The 15,821-nt window shown below is 39.2% G+C and overlaps 1 protein-coding gene across 1 annotated transcript in view; it reads right to left on the reverse strand.

Annotated features, from left to right (window-relative positions):
• Positions 1 to 15,821, reverse strand: part of EML6 (EMAP like 6) — a 352,965-nt gene that overhangs the window by 151,454 nt on the left and 185,690 nt on the right. Inside the window, exons 8-10 of the mRNA XM_034764322.1 lie at positions 12,946 to 13,083; positions 4,883 to 5,139; positions 113 to 325 (exon numbers count right to left, since the gene is read on the reverse strand). Of these exons, the coding sequence (XP_034620213.1) occupies positions 113 to 325; positions 4,883 to 5,139; positions 12,946 to 13,083 (608 nt within the window). The remainder of the gene's footprint in view (positions 1 to 112; positions 326 to 4,882; positions 5,140 to 12,945; positions 13,084 to 15,821) is intronic.

The following is a 15,821-nucleotide window of genomic DNA, read 5'->3' on the forward strand; positions in this document are numbered from 1 at the left end:
TCAAGGGGAGATTGAATTCCCAATAATTATATTAGTATAATATCAGTGTAATATGGCATACATTCCGTGGCAGTTTAATTACTTAATTCCTGAGACGAAAACTGTGTCTTACCTTTCTTTAGGCAAGGAAATTTGAATAATTTTACAAATCCAAAATCATCTCCAGTCACTAGCACTGAGCTACTGTAATTTCCATCCACACAGTTGACATCTGTAATGTTGGTATATTTTGGCCAAATTCCATTCACTTCAGGCCCTATCACACAGGTCCATGAGGCCCAATGAATTCCTTTGATCTCATCTTTGCTTGTTAAATGCTTCCCAGCTGAAAATAGTCAAATTAATATGCTGTTTAACCAACTATCTTTCCATTAAAAAGATGCTTTTCTCCATTATAGTTAGTTGTGTGTTCTTTTCGAGCTCCGTGTTTTTATGTCAAGAAAGAAAGAAAGATTATTTTATTTTAAATAAACATGATCTATCTGGTTAGGATTTTTCCTAGATCATCACTGTGGAATCTGAGCACTTTACAGATTATCTAGATCCTGATTTTACACCATTTTGACTCAAAAAGTCACATCTTCTATGGCAGTTCTACAAAAGAAATGCCTCTAACTGTAGTTATATATACACATAAATAAAGAGAACACTTTTAGGTGCTATAAAATTAATAAAATAATATATACTAATTCAAATTTTGAAATGAGGACTAAAATTCTAAAATATCCTATCCTAAATCTACCTCCATTTATTAACGTCACTTTTACAACTGGTACAGGAGTTTGCTTTATTGGATTATATAATATCAATTAAATGAGAATATTTGGTTAATCTGTCACTATACAATAACTCTTTACATTAACAAAGTCTTTTCTATGGGTAATAGCTTTCCCCTAAGTTAATTAGGCATGTTATTACTTCATGGTAATCTTTAATGCTCCCCATGTAAATAGCATTTCTGAATGTCTTGTATGTACTAGGAGAACACAACTGGGGAAAGAATATTAGCTGACAAACATTTTTATTCATGTTTCATTTGCAATGATCGCAAGTAATCCTATTGTATTAAGATTGTATCAGCAACAAAACATGAGCTGATCAGCAGAATAATGTTTGAAGTCAAATTTCATTGAAGAATAATTTCAAGAATTGTTATGAAGAACTTTGGACTTGTCCCAAGAAGACTATAACAATTCTGTAGGGGAAACAAAGTTAAACTTACCACATGTGATAGAATGCATTAGCTACATTTTAAACATATAAGGAGATGTCAGCTGAAAAGAAAGCAATTTAATTTTAAAACTTCACTAAATTAGAGCTGGGTCTAATTCTTGGGGGTGTCAAATCCAGGGTTTCTGGTTCAAGCTCATATATACAGTAGACATTAAAAATTATGTGAAATCAATTAATTGTAACATTTCTTTTTTCTTCAAAATTGTTAAATATAGAGTAAATCTTTAGCTTTCATTCTAAAATGATTATAAAGCTATTAGGGATGTACAGCCCACTGGATTTCTTGGCCAGAAGAATATTAAAAACATTTTAATCTAAATGTAAATCTATCAACAATTCTAAAGTGCCTATCACTATATTACACTGGTCTACAATTTTTGAGAAGTCGTCTGCTTCAGAGATAAAATGTGCTATTTATTATGTATTTTGATGTGCTGAATTCAAATATGATAATTAAAACAACTGATTGGCTACTGTTTCTAAGATATTTAAGTTTTTACATTTTATGTCTATGTATATTGTGTAGATAGTAGAGTTTTAATCACAAATTGTAAACCTAGGTCTTTTCATGTGTTTATGGTTGCTTTACATGATAATATTTCACCTGTCCTGTTTATGTAACACTTTAAAAATCAGCAAAAGGGTTATATAAATAAAATTTATTATGAAACAAATGCAAAAAACTATTATGTACATAGTTTAGTCCTATTCACAGTCCACTTTTTCTTCTTTGACACACCTTTCCCAACTGGAGGCACCATGCAGAAGTAACAATTGCTGGTATGATCTGTTGGCTCTCTCCAAATCATTGGCACTGCAAAAGGCATAGATTTCCTTTTCCTGTTCAACCACTGGCGGAGATTTGTTGCACAAGTGTTGCAGCATATGTGTGGGGCCCACCTCTTGTCCTGATCTCCAATTTTGCAGCCAAAATAAAGGTGATAGGCTTTCTTAACCATAGTGGTTATACTGCACTTTTGTGATGCAAAAGTCACTTCACCACAAACATAGCAGAAGTTATCTGCACTGTTCAAACAAGTACGAGGCATCTCTGCTCACTTTGGCTAAACAGAAATGTGTCCCTTTGCAAAATCAAACACTGACAAATAAGAGAGCACGACACTGTATGATTTCTAGAGCTGATATAGGGCAATTTGTTCAGCTTCGTTATGATTGCATCATCCATGACTTCTAGGAATAACATGATGCAATTCATATCATGTATGACGCAATACCAGCTTCAGATTGCATCATTCATTGTTTTGCCTAAAAAGCAAGTACTGTCCAAACCGAGGCATAGATTTATTCATATATCCAGTCAAAGATGTATTTTAGTCATTTCTGGTTTAAATTGAGATCCCTTCCCTTTATAACTCACTTATCCTCCGCCATTCCCAAGTCAAGGGTCCTATATACTGACCCAATAGCATATCTTGAAAACTAGAGCCAATCAACAATTTTAAGCATCATTTTCGTTCTCAGTGACCCAGAATTAGTAAAGTTTGACTACATTTATTTCAGAAGCATTTTGGCTGTAGAGCAGTGTTATCTATGTGCTGGATATGCTTAATTTAGCCTTTAATGTGCCACAATTTATTGAAGTAAACATTTTTTCCTCTGTGCTACTCATTATTTAATATTAGCAAAAAAACCTTCAAATTGTTATTCCCCAGGACATATGTATATTACATGCAGATATGGAAACCTCAAGTGATGCAAACTTTGAGAAACAGAGGAATGCTGGTCATAAACTGATTTTTTTTAAGATTTGTTCATTTTAAAGTTAACACAGTGATGACAATTAAATAAAGTTTAACATGAGAGATTTAGGTAATCATTTTAAACTAGTTTTTACACTCATTTTGATAAAGACATGTTTTAAACCAAAACAAAATCTTTCCCTGTTATTTGTCATATTTTTCTAAATCTGAAAGGCAGTTTTAATCTAGGTACTTACTTATTAAGCTTTAAACAAAATTAATGATTTTTACTAATGGTAGCACTCAGAGGGTCCATACAGGATTGTGATCCTGTTGTGCTAGGTGCTGTACAAACATATATGATCAAGCCCCAAAGAACTTATTACGTGTTTGTCCTTTCAAATGTATAAATAATATAAAGAACCTTTAAAATTCTAAATTTTGGTGCAGGCTAATATATTAGCTTTTCACTTTTGGTGACCTGGATTCAAATCCTGGCCAAGGTCATAAGTGAAAATGAGTTTAGTAGTCTCATCATAATCTTTATGTTGTTAATGTCACAAAACCATTACATAGTTCGTCATGATCAGTAGATCTGGCCAAAACTCAGGATTTGCAGTTTGGGAGAAACAAGCAGCAATGAAATGGACAAGAATGTCAATTTTGGTCAGCAGCTGCCTGGGCTACCAGGGTATGCGTATCCAGGGTAGCCATATCATGCAGACTGCCCCAGGGCCAGGTCTTCCAGAATCCCAGCTCCACAGCAGAAAGCCCATAAATCCTGAAAGCCCCAGCTTGAGCCAGGGTTGTCATGGCTTCCAGGCTCCGTGCTGTGGGGTTCTCTCTGGTGGTGTGGGGTTCCATCCAAGAACCTGCAGGTTCCCAATGCTGTGCCCTGGAGCCTGGATATCCTGAGAGCTCTGTCTCAAGACTGAGTTCTCATGACTTCCAGCTCTGTGATGCACAGCCAGGATCCTAGACCATGGATGCCTGGGCATGGTGGGGCATGGGACTCCATTTTCTGACCAGCTCTTATGATTAGCAGTTTTTGTTCTACATAAGATCAATATTGGAAGAGTGGACAAGTTTAGGTTTAAAGTGAATTAGCTACTCTCTTGGGTAGAATGAACTCTACCCTCATGCCCTCTTTCTAATACTAAACTCGTTACTACACTTTAGGCTGTACTGCTCTTCAAACTGCTGTTACCCATACATTTCCAGTCTTCTGCTGAGGATTTTCTGGCATGATCTGTGTTCATGATTTTCAGTGGCCCTGTCAAAGCTTAACAGTGTCATTTTGGAGTGCCAATAATTATTGTGGAATTTTGAAAACGTTTATATTTCAAGGATACATTTGACATTTACCCAAACATTCTTAATAATTAGTTTAACCACCAATTCCAGAATTATGCATTATATGAAAGGAATGAAACCAGTGTATAACAAAGGGTGGCTGTTTCAGAAATTAATGATGATTTAGAATTTATTTCTTTAGTGGGTCAGTATATAATATAACTAATACTATGGGAAATGTGCAATTAGATGAATACTGATGTGGAGAGATATTTCTTTTACTAAAAAATTAATGGAGATATCTGATCTCCTAGAACTGGAAGGGACCTTGAAAGGTCATTGAGTCCAGCCCCCTGCCTTCACTAGCAGGACCAAGTACTAATTTTGCCCCAGATCCCTAAGTGGCCCCCTCAAGGATTGAACTCACAACCCTGGGGTTAGCAGGCCAATGCTCAAACCACTGAGCTATCCCTCCCCCCAGATTAATATGAATTGTAAATATATCTGATTTTATAAGTAAACAATAGATATTTAGGTAAATAATAAACAAGTATTTCTGCTTTGAGATGTAAAATTTGAATACACATATTGTATTGTCCTCTTAGAAACCATAAAACTAGCTTATTTGTTCATAAATCTAACTTCTCTGAACTTACATGGCATTTTGTAGAACAGTCGCTCTCCTGCACCATCATTGCTTTGCAAGAATTTGCTATCCACAGACCAGTCAATATGAGTAATAAAACTAGAAGACTTGTTGCATTCTCCTATCTTCTTGTATCGTTGAGCAACTGCATAGATATCCACAAGGCCATCATTAGAACCCACAGCAAGATAAGAGCCATCTGGTGAAAATTTCATTTCATGAATCACTTCCTTTCGGTCTTTAATATGAACTACCTCTGTCATATCTCTGAAAGAACCAAGAGCAAGAATATAGATTATGGACTTGTAAGTATGAAACACAAAAATATTTAAATTAAGACAGACATACTAAACACTTTCTAAAAGCAAAATCGGACTTCAGAAGTCAGAATCCTCCATTCTGAAAAGTCTCTGTTGCTCTTACTGTCTATACTCACAAGTTTTAAAGCAAAACAAACAGGTTTATGTCTAGGAAAGTGACTTTACCATTTTGACTTGACATTTATAAACATTTATGATTCTCTTTGTTATACTCCTCATGGCCAATTAACTGCTTTCATCTTGTTTTTTTCTAGTTTAGAAAGAGAAATGACTATACCTCTTTGTAAATGTTTTTCATTAGAAAGAAAATTATGAAGTCAAAATATGAACTGTTACTCTAAGTTATGTAAAGTATATTTGGGGATGTAATGTAACTCAGTAGCCCACTGTTTGCCATTATAGTAGTATAAGTTAGGTTTTTTCTGTACAAGAGACTACTTAGTATCAAAGCCAGTCAGCATTATACTGGTTATATTATAGACTGGGGCTCTAAGGAAGATTTTTGGAGATGAAGCTGCTTGTGTTACCTCATGGAACTTTTAACATTTTTAAAATAATGTAGTTTTTAGTTTGCTTCATTACTGCTACGTGGCCTCAAAGTTTATAAATTTGAATAAACTTTAATGAGACTTTTCTTGTTGCAGATCTATCACAGAATTCAGAGAGGAGAATAAACAACATTAAGAGTAGGAATAGACTGTGGGATTTGGTGGTATTAGTGGTGAAGCTGGTCAAGGAATGATTTTTTTTCCTCCACAAGAAAACAATTTCTTTTCATTGAAATGTTTCATCAAAATGTTTTGGGTATTACTTGAAAACCCAAAATCTGAAAAAATGTCGGGTTTTGGTTTTTCAAACAAACACTCCAAAATTGTCAAAGAAAACACATTATTTGTTTGAATATTTCCATTTTGTCATAAAGAAATTGGTTATGAACCTGTCCTGTAACTGTTGTTCTTTGAGATGTGTTGCACATTTTCATTCCACTTCAGGTGTGTGCATACCCAGTGCACAGTTGTTGGGGGTTTTTCTCTCAGCAATAACCATCAGAGCAGTATGTCCATTTTCTGCTGCCTCATGCCACCATTCGAAGCTACAAAGGCAGAGCTTCCCCCAACCCTCCTCAGGTCCTTCCTTCTAGAAGATTCAGACAGAGAGAAGAAGGAGGATCGGTCATGGAATGGACAAGTGCAACACATCTCAAAGGACATCAGTTACAGGACATGTTAGGAACTGCTTTCTTCTCCAAGTGATTGCACATGTCCATTCCACTTTAGGTGACTCACAAGTAGTTTGATCAGGAGGTAGAATCAGAATCTATCTGAATAATGATTGAAGGACCACATGTCCAAACCTGGCATCATTTCTAGACTGCTGAGAGATGGCATAAAGTGAAGCAAAGGTATGAACTGATGACCAAGTTGCTGCTTTGCAAATGTCCAGACTAGGCAGCTGGCCCAGAAAAGCTGCATGAGATCTGGTTGAACGTGCTAGCATTCTATTCAGTGGCAGAACATCAGCCAAGTCACAGCACAAATGAATACAAGAAGAAGGCCCTTCATTCTGTCTGTAATTGCCAGGAACAATTTGAGAAAATGGCCTAAATGGTTTAGTCCTGTCCAGGTAAAATGCTAACACTCCTCTAATGTCTAATGTGTGGAGCGTCTCCTCATCCCTATGATTATGAGGCTTAGGGGGGAAAAGTTGGTAAATATATTGCCTGATTAATGTGGAAGTGAGGTCCACCTTGGTGAGAAATTTCAAATGAGGGTTTGTTTTTGTAGAAGATTGTATATGGAGGTCCAGAAACTATTACTTGTAATTCACTCGCTCTCCTTGCTGAGGTGATTGCATCAAAAAAGTCTATCTTTATAGAGAGATGGAGCAATAAATAGCTAGCCAATGATTCAAAAGGAGGACCCATTAGCTTTTCTAATGCCAGGTTTAAGTCTTAAGGGGGAATAGGATCCTGTACTTGAGCATATAAACCCTGCACGAAGCTAACTGTCAAAGGATTGGAGAAAAATGAACAATTATCAATAAGTGACAGGTGCCACAAGGACTCCTCGTTGTTTTAGCTGCTAGATAGACCTTGATGGAACTAATGGCAAGACCTTGTTGTTTCAAGTGTAACAAATAGTCCAACTCACGGTGGAGCAGAGCCCAGACAGAGTGAATGCCTTTTTGCTGGGAGCAAATGGAGGATCTCTTACACTTTGCCAGGTAAATAAACCCAGGAGAAGGCTTTTTACTATTTACAAGTACATCTTGAATCCCCTTTGAACAAACCTCCTCCTGTTAGCCATGGAGCAGCTAGACTATCAGATGGAGGGCCTGCAGGTTAGTGTGGAGGAGGTGACCATGGTCCTGAGAGATCACGTCTGAGTCCAGTTGGTAGTGGCAATAAGGCTCCATATAAAAGGGTCAGCTTATTAGAAAACCAATGTTGCTGAGATCATACTGGATCTATGAGTATGACTCGAGCATGGTTCTGCCTGATTTTCAACAACATTCTGGATAGAAGTGAAACTGGGGGAAATGCATATGGGAGCCTGTCTGTCCAAGGCAACAGGAAAGCATCCATCAGAGACTGTGGGCTGTGACCTGCTCAAGAACAAAACTGACGACACTTCCTGTTGACTTTTGTTAAAACAGGTCTATATGGGGAGTCTCCCACAGTTGGAAAATGTATCTGGCTGTGTCTGGTAGGAGAGACCATGGTTACTGGTAAAAGATCTGCTTAATCCATCTGCAAGATTGTTTTGAACACCTGGAAGGGTGAGAGGCTTTGAGATGGATTGAGTTAGCAATACGAAAGTACCACAGCCACATTGCATCCTGGCAAGTTGACCATGCCCCTCTTTGTCTGTTCTCATAGAACACGGTAGCTGTATTGTCTGCAAGTATGAGAAGATTTCTTCCCTTGTTATGGGGAAGGAAGGCTTGATATGCTAGCCAGATGGTCCTTAGTTCACTGACATTTTATATGTAGGGTTAAATCCTGAGCGGATCATAAACTTTGAGTTTCAGGGACCACAAGTGAGCCCCTCAACCTAGGGCAGATGTGTCCATAGCTATGGTCAAAGATGGTTAAGGAAGAGCAAACAGAACCCTTCTATACACACACACCTTGAAGGGTCTCTCCACCAGTCTAGAGAGGCCAAGATTTGAGTGAGCTCCTAAACCACCATGTCTAGGGGAAGACAAATTGTAAATTACACCGATGCCAGCCACCTTTGCAGCTTCCAGAGACAGAGCCCGGCAAATTAAACTACATAAGTGTATGAGGCCAATTGCCCCAGAAGTTTGAGGCAAGTGCATACTATCATTGGCCTTCAGGTCTAACACAATGGCCAGCATAGAGTGGCCTCCCTCTGCACCTGGTGTGGTAAATCTTGGTGCCTACTTGATGAAGCAGAGTAGGAAGGGTGTGGAGACGACCTGGAGGAAGGAAAAAAAAACCTAAGGGGTCCAAAATGTCTATTGGTAAGGTCTCAGAGCCCAACTACTTCCCAGTCAATGGTCTCTGGTTGATGGCCAAGATGGAGCCTCAAAGGAATACCAAGGATGGTAGGCTGTGGAAGGGGAATGGTTCATGGTCTGGCTGCGACACACGGGAGCCAAACTCGGAGTTTGAAAATGAACCAGCCTCCTCTAACCAAGTAGGGGCTATTCCAATCATTGCCCAAGATCAAGGTTGGGAACCTGGAGATGGTGCTATCAGTGAGATCATGGCTGGCTTCCTTCTTGAAAGTACCACATGAAGACATACACGGAGTACTAGAGGCACCCACAGTATCGCATGCTGGGACAAAGTCAATAAAGTTACAGTGGGCACTGGTACTGGGCAAGAAGATTATTGGATCGCTGGCAAAGCCGGCACATTGAGAATCACCAGATCCCATGCTGTCACATAAGCCAGAGTAGACGGTACCGGAACAGTACTATTGAACTAAATGGAGCCACTTTGGGAGCCAATCTCAATGGTGCCGGTGCCAGAGTTGACAGTCACTGCTGAGCAGATGACTGCCTTGGAAAGTGCCTTGGCCTTGAGTGCACTCTGTTGTGCTTGTCCATGTGCCTGCTGGACTTAGGTGCTGGGGACCTCAATCTCCCAGAGACTGGGCCCTTAAATGCCTTCTTCTGGTGTCTCTCCCACACTACTAGGGAGGGCAATAGGCTCCAAAGCTCAATCAAAACAGAGGGAACACTTCTGATGGATGCAGATGCACTCAGTACCCACTCCGAAGGCTCTAAGGGTTGATGCAGGGCTGCCTCCATCAGAAGAAACTTGAGTCTGGCCTCCCTGTTTTTCTTGGTTTTTGGGTTAAAGTCCCTGCAAATTTGAAACTGATCCTGATGTAAGTCTCCCCATGATATCCTGAGTGCACTCACAGGCATTGGTTTCTTGCAGGAAAGGCAGGGCTTGAAACCCGTGGACCTTGCCATGCCCTACCTCTGGGACTCAGCAGTGGGAATTGAAGCTTTAAAAACACTTTAAAAAACAATATTTCTATATCTACCAAACAGTCTAAACTAAAAAACAAGTACCAACTACATACAAATATGAGGGGAAATTTTGCAATAGCAAGACCACACATTCCTACAACTGTCACAGGTGGTAAGAAGGAACTGCTGCGGGGGGGGGGGGGGGAGGTCAGAGGCAGCTCTGCCCTTTATACTTTTGCATGGTACCACCAAGGGAAAAATCTCTGACAAGTGGGCTTGCACACACCTGCAGCGGAATGGACATGTGCAACACATCTCAAAGAACCATTTTTTCTTGAAAAAGTGTTTTGACAAAATATGTTCTACCAACTCAATGCAATAGTTTAGTAGTGACTACAGCACTTAACCACTCCACAACAGGAAATGCCACCCTCTAGATTTCCTGTTTATGGCCACAGGGCCCAAATCACTGAGATTCTGAGAGCTCCATGCCACAGAGTCCATTTGGATCAGAATTTGACCCTAAAAAAAAAAGAAAAATATATTGCCAGAACCCATAGTTTCCTGCGTTCAGGGTTTGCAGAATTGCTCGTCTTCCAAGAAATCTTGGAACAGGAATAGATGGAGAAACACTTACACTTAGGGTTTCCCACACAAACATTGTCATTTTTTTAAGACTAGAATAATGGATCCAGGATTTGTTATTACCAGTATCTAACATCAGAATCATGAATAATGTTAAATGCCAGCCAAATCATCAAAAACAAGATTACCGTGAGCCAGAGACGAGATTAATTGCCAGAGAATGAAACTGATCTTTTAAAAGGAGTTTTAATGTAATATTACTACATTATTTAAAAATTAAGCTTTGTAAAAGTCTGTGCTAGTACTATTATGTGGCAGTACTTTTAATGACTTAAATAAAAATTGTATGACTATACAGCTGAACAAATTTAGAAGTTTAAAAGTCATTTTTGTGTTAGAGAATAGCTGACAGATCTCCCTGGGTTTTCTTCACTGTTTATGCTCTCCCAGCCGTAAGATTATTAATACCCTCTTAGTGCACACCTTTTGCAAATCTTCACTGGGTGAGGAATACCTTTGTACTTATGTATTTGGGATGTGTACTTCAAGTATCCAAAGAAGTGTTCCTTTCTTCCTATTAAAAAGCCTTGACTGCATAACAATATCATGCATTTTACTTCTATTATGTACTCATTTTTAATTCTTTTATCCACCAACCTCAATAATAAATGATTTATTAGGGCCCTATTCAGAATCTTTTACTCATGCAAAACCTTTGTTGACATAAATGAAAGTCTTCCTGGAGTAAAGAGAGCTCAGTAAGATGGACATGTTATATTGCTTTGGCTTTCCATAGAAATGAATGGGTAATTTTTTCTATTTCACATAACATGAAGCAGAAAAATGGAGGTTCTGATTGTGGATTGCTTCTGCACCTTGTATAGTGAGACAAAGTTCCTCCTCTGCCTTGGTGGGTCCTGTCTTATAGGCGGATTTGCTCACCTCAGAGATTCACGGCAGCCCTCAGCTTGGCTACTTTTGCTAGTGGCTCAAACCTGCCATCCACTCAGCTAACCTCATCACTGGCCAGCATGGGGGAAATGGAGAACAATCCCCACAGTCTCTGTGTCCCACCTGGTGGGTCAGGGACAGGCCAGATCCCTTTCCAATTTAGACCTTCCCTTCTGGTGTTTCTCACAGATCAGGTCAACTCTTCTTGTGTCCGATCAGGAGCTGGGGGGATGGGGGAACCTGGGCCCACCCTCTACACCGGGTTCCAGCCCAGGGCCCTGTGGATAGAAGCTGTCTACAATGTTCCCTGTATCAGCTGCGTGACAGCTACAACTCCCTGGGCTACTTCCCCATGGCCTTCCCCAGCACCTTCTTTATCCTCACTGCAGGATCTTCCTCCTGAAGCCTGATCACGCTTGAACTCTTCACTCCTCCAGCAGCACGTCTTCTCCCTCCCTGTTCCTTGCACACACCCCTATTATCTGATGGGAGGTCCTTTTTAAACCAGGTGTCCTGATTGCTCTAGGGCAGCCCCTGCTCTGGCCACTCAGGGAACAGAAAATTGTTCATCCAGTGGCCAGTATATTTGCCTTCTACCAGACTCTTGTACCCCACTGTCTGGGTCTGTCACAATAGCCATTTGCATCTCTGCAATTAAGGGTAAAACACAATCAAAAGAGGATAGTAGCATTTTACTCTCACTTAGCACAGTGGTTCACAACTTTACACAAGCTGCAAGGCAGTGGAGAATCAAGTCTGGAAACATTTGGATAATGAGTTATATAAAATATGGGATTATTTTATGGGAAAAAATAATAGGCCAATTTTTCATATACATATGCCTTCATTGCAGCCACAAAATATGTATGCATACCTATGGAACTTACAGAGCAGCATGTGCATGTGCAGTAGTTACATATTTAGTTATCTGTTCTCATGCACAGTCACTTGAGTTTTGCTCACAAATGAGAACTTCATTTATATATCTGTTCTGCTGGTGAAATGTGGGTACACATTTTAAAATCTGTCCCAGTATGGTAAAAGTGCATTACAGCAACTTTCACAGATCTCCCACTGTTTATAGGTTTTTCTTCCTACCTAAATATTTCACTTGCTGTTGCACTTCTTCCATTCCATTATTCCAACAAAAAATACCTTGTGATATGGCTTTTGAAATAGACAAAAATTCATTCTAAAGAGTTAAAAGGGGCTGTCCTATTACATGGGAAGTTTGATTTTCACTTAACATGCAAATGTTTGCAAACTTTCCTGCAGACAACACTAATGAAACTATTACAGATAGCAATCTTTCCTATATTCGTGCAGGAAATTGACTTGGTGATTAAAGAGGTTCTTCTCAAACCTAGCATCTATTAGTATGTCATTAACATGGTTTCTGTTCCCCAAAAGATGTATTTAATTTCAGAGCTACTAAGCCACAAGACAGATGCTTTTCACTTGAAAATGCTAAGTCTGAAAGCTTAAACTTAGACAACATTATTAGTGATGTCATGAGAGACATTTTATGTTAACTTTAAATTTAAATAAAATTATACATTAAAGCTTGGATGTAATATACATTATTTAAAAGTAGTCACCTCTAAAGTCAACTGAGGAGAAATACCTAGAGGCTTTGATAATTTTTTATTCAATTTTTTTTTTCAAAAAATATACCCACTGATTTAAAAAATATTAATAAAGGACTTTAGGATTTGGCCTTGAGTTACTAGAAGAGTCATCAGTGCTGAAATACAATTCACTATCCTACCTTACTCTGAGAACAATGAAGGAGCCATCTTTCATTCCAAGAGCTAGTTGAGATCCATCAGGACTGAAAGATACACTGCGCACAGCTTCTTCCATATTACAGCGAGCAATCAAGGCATGATCAGCAAGGCTCCATAATCTACACAAAAAATTGAGAACCAAAGCACAATACTTAAGATTACAGACTTTCAATACTATCAACTGCAGAAATGAAATGCCAGCTTCTACAAATTGATCCACAGTAAGTATGCTTACATTGACTGCACACATGAAGTAATTTTTGTGGCTAGAATGTGTAACTGGGATTTCATAGAATGCTCCCATATTCCACTTATATCTGTACCCCTCCAATGTTATAGTTAATAAATTCATGAAGTAGTCATAGTTTGGTACAAGGTGGTGTTTTTACCATAATGCACTATTACATTAAGTTGAATTTTATGGTTACCACACATGCTCATGTTAAATGAAGGTCTGTTGAGATAGAAATCTTATTTTGATAATTAGGTCATAAAAAAAATCTCCTCCAATGTTAAACTAGTAGGCTCTTGGCTAGGTGCATATTTTCTCCCACAAATACTGATATCTGTTAATGTTAAAGAACCAATACATACACTGTCACTCAGTAACTGTTTTATGTTCATAGGAACATAGAAACTGCCATACTGGAATAGTGGTTAGTCTAGTCCAGTATCCTGTCACTAACAGCGGCCAGTACCAAATGCCACAGAGGAGGTGGAAGAAATCCTGCAGGCTATGGGATAACCTGCCTCTGGGAAAATTTCCTCCTAAACTTCAATGAAATTAATTGAGTTAAAACTGGTGTATGACTGAAATATTGCATTGGAGACTCAGAACTGTTATGGAGCTTTGGGACACTCTTAGAATGATGTTGGTTTCCTAGAAAAAATTATGGTAGCTGGTGACAAATTTATTTAGAGAGCCACTGTATCCAGTTTTCTCAGATTCTAAAATTACAAGAAAAAAAAGCACCTAAGGGGGAAAAAAACAAAGCCTGAAATATATATGGATGAATAAATTGGCATAAGTTTATGGAAATGGAGAAATGAAGGAGAAATGAAAGTTACTTATTTGTAGATGGATTCATGGGATGCGCCAGCCAGTGCAGCTCAGACAGTGGAACCTTCTTATAGGAGTGCCTGTTGGAGCACTCACCCCTCCCCAACCGCCATTGCTGAACATTCTGAGGATGAGGATATAAAAGGGCACTTGGCACCCTCGGCCAACAAGTTCCATCATGATTTCCTCAGACTCAAGATTCCATTGGGATTCTGAGGAGAAGGGCAAAGTGGGCAGGGAGAGTGAATAGGCAGAATCCATCTAAAAGAACTCTGTTATAGATAAATAACCTTCATTTTGTCTTTTGAAGTCTGTACATTCCCTTGGAGAGTTGAAGAAGATCCACGAACTATTCTTGTCTGGGGGCGGCGGGGGGCGACTAGAATTATCCTGTTACTACCTTGCCTTATCTTCTTTATCACTCTCTGAATGAGAGGAAAGTGGGGGGAAACATAGAACTGATCCTTCCCCTAGTTTAGGAGAAAGCATCTGATACAGACAGACTCTCTCCCTGCTTTTGAGCAAAAGTGGTGACACTTCAAATTCTTTCTAGTAGCAAAAAGATCTATGTCCTGGAACCCTCGCAGGTTGAAGATATCATCTATCATCAATTTCTTTAACAATGATCATGCAATCCTGTTACATCTCTGCTCAGTTAGGCTCCTGCTAGATACACAGCTGTGAGATAAACTACTGTGCTGGAAACACCAATTTGACTGCTTCTTGGGTAGGCTGAGAACAATGAGCCCCTCTCTGTTTGTTCATGTAATATACTGCTGGCATACAGTCTGTGATAACTTCCACTACATTTTTCTGGATGTGAGGTAGAAAAGATTTGAGAGCCAAACAGATCACTCAATTCTAGGATGTTTATAGGTAATCTCTTTTCTTAAGAGCTCCAATGACCTCAAACTGCTAATTTGTTGAGGTGTGCTCTCCACCCTTTGTTGGAGGCATCCAAGATGTTTGTTACCAATGGAGCTGCTGAGTTGAATAATAGCCCTGTCAGAACATTTGCAAACAGACACTATTGGTGAAACTACAGGAACTGATATGTGGAAAATGGTGAAGGGTGAAAAAACTTTACAGAAGGAGCCCAAAAATGGGGGCAGTGAGGAAGGGTCCATGGAAAACTGAGACAGCTCATCCAACTGCTTCAGTTTCTCAGATGTAGAGTTCTGAGAAGTGTGACTCACAGGAATATTCTTTTTATCCCCTTTAGGCAATGTCTTTTCAGATCTCATAAATGACCCAACTGTGGATCTATGCAATGCATTCATAATATCACAACAACAGTGGAAACTGAGAATTGGCAATGGAGACATCACCGCTAGTTCCAGAACTCTCTTTGGATCTGATGCAATCCTTGGAACTGGAGGATGAACTTTAGGGAAGGATTCACCCTGATCCAAACTCCTCATCTTTGGTTTAGAATTCAGTGTTCTTGGATCCAGATCTGAGAAGTCTTCTGAACGTAACTTGGCTCTGCTAACAGGAAACTACTTGTCTTGTGCAATCTTTTTAGGAATCAGTTTAGGCAGTTCTGATGGTTTTTACTGCAGTTTGGTTGTTATCTCACAGGCTGGCACTGACAGTGTCTCTGAATGTTTTAAGGTTGAATCCAGTTATTTAGGAACCAACTGTACAACAGTCTTGGAACTTGCATCTTGTGTTCAGATCTCTTTGAGGTATCAGATCTGACAGGCGTCACAGCCAGAGCCTCTTGGAGCATTAGGACTTTCTGCCTGTTATGGCACTCCTTAGGTGCTCTCTGGTAAAGGAGCTGCCAATAGAGTA

The sequence above is a fragment of the Trachemys scripta genome, chromosome 3 (assembly GCF_013100865.1).
Source record: "Trachemys scripta elegans isolate TJP31775 chromosome 3, CAS_Tse_1.0, whole genome shotgun sequence".
NCBI classification, from domain to species: Eukaryota; Metazoa; Chordata; order Testudines; family Emydidae; genus Trachemys; species Trachemys scripta.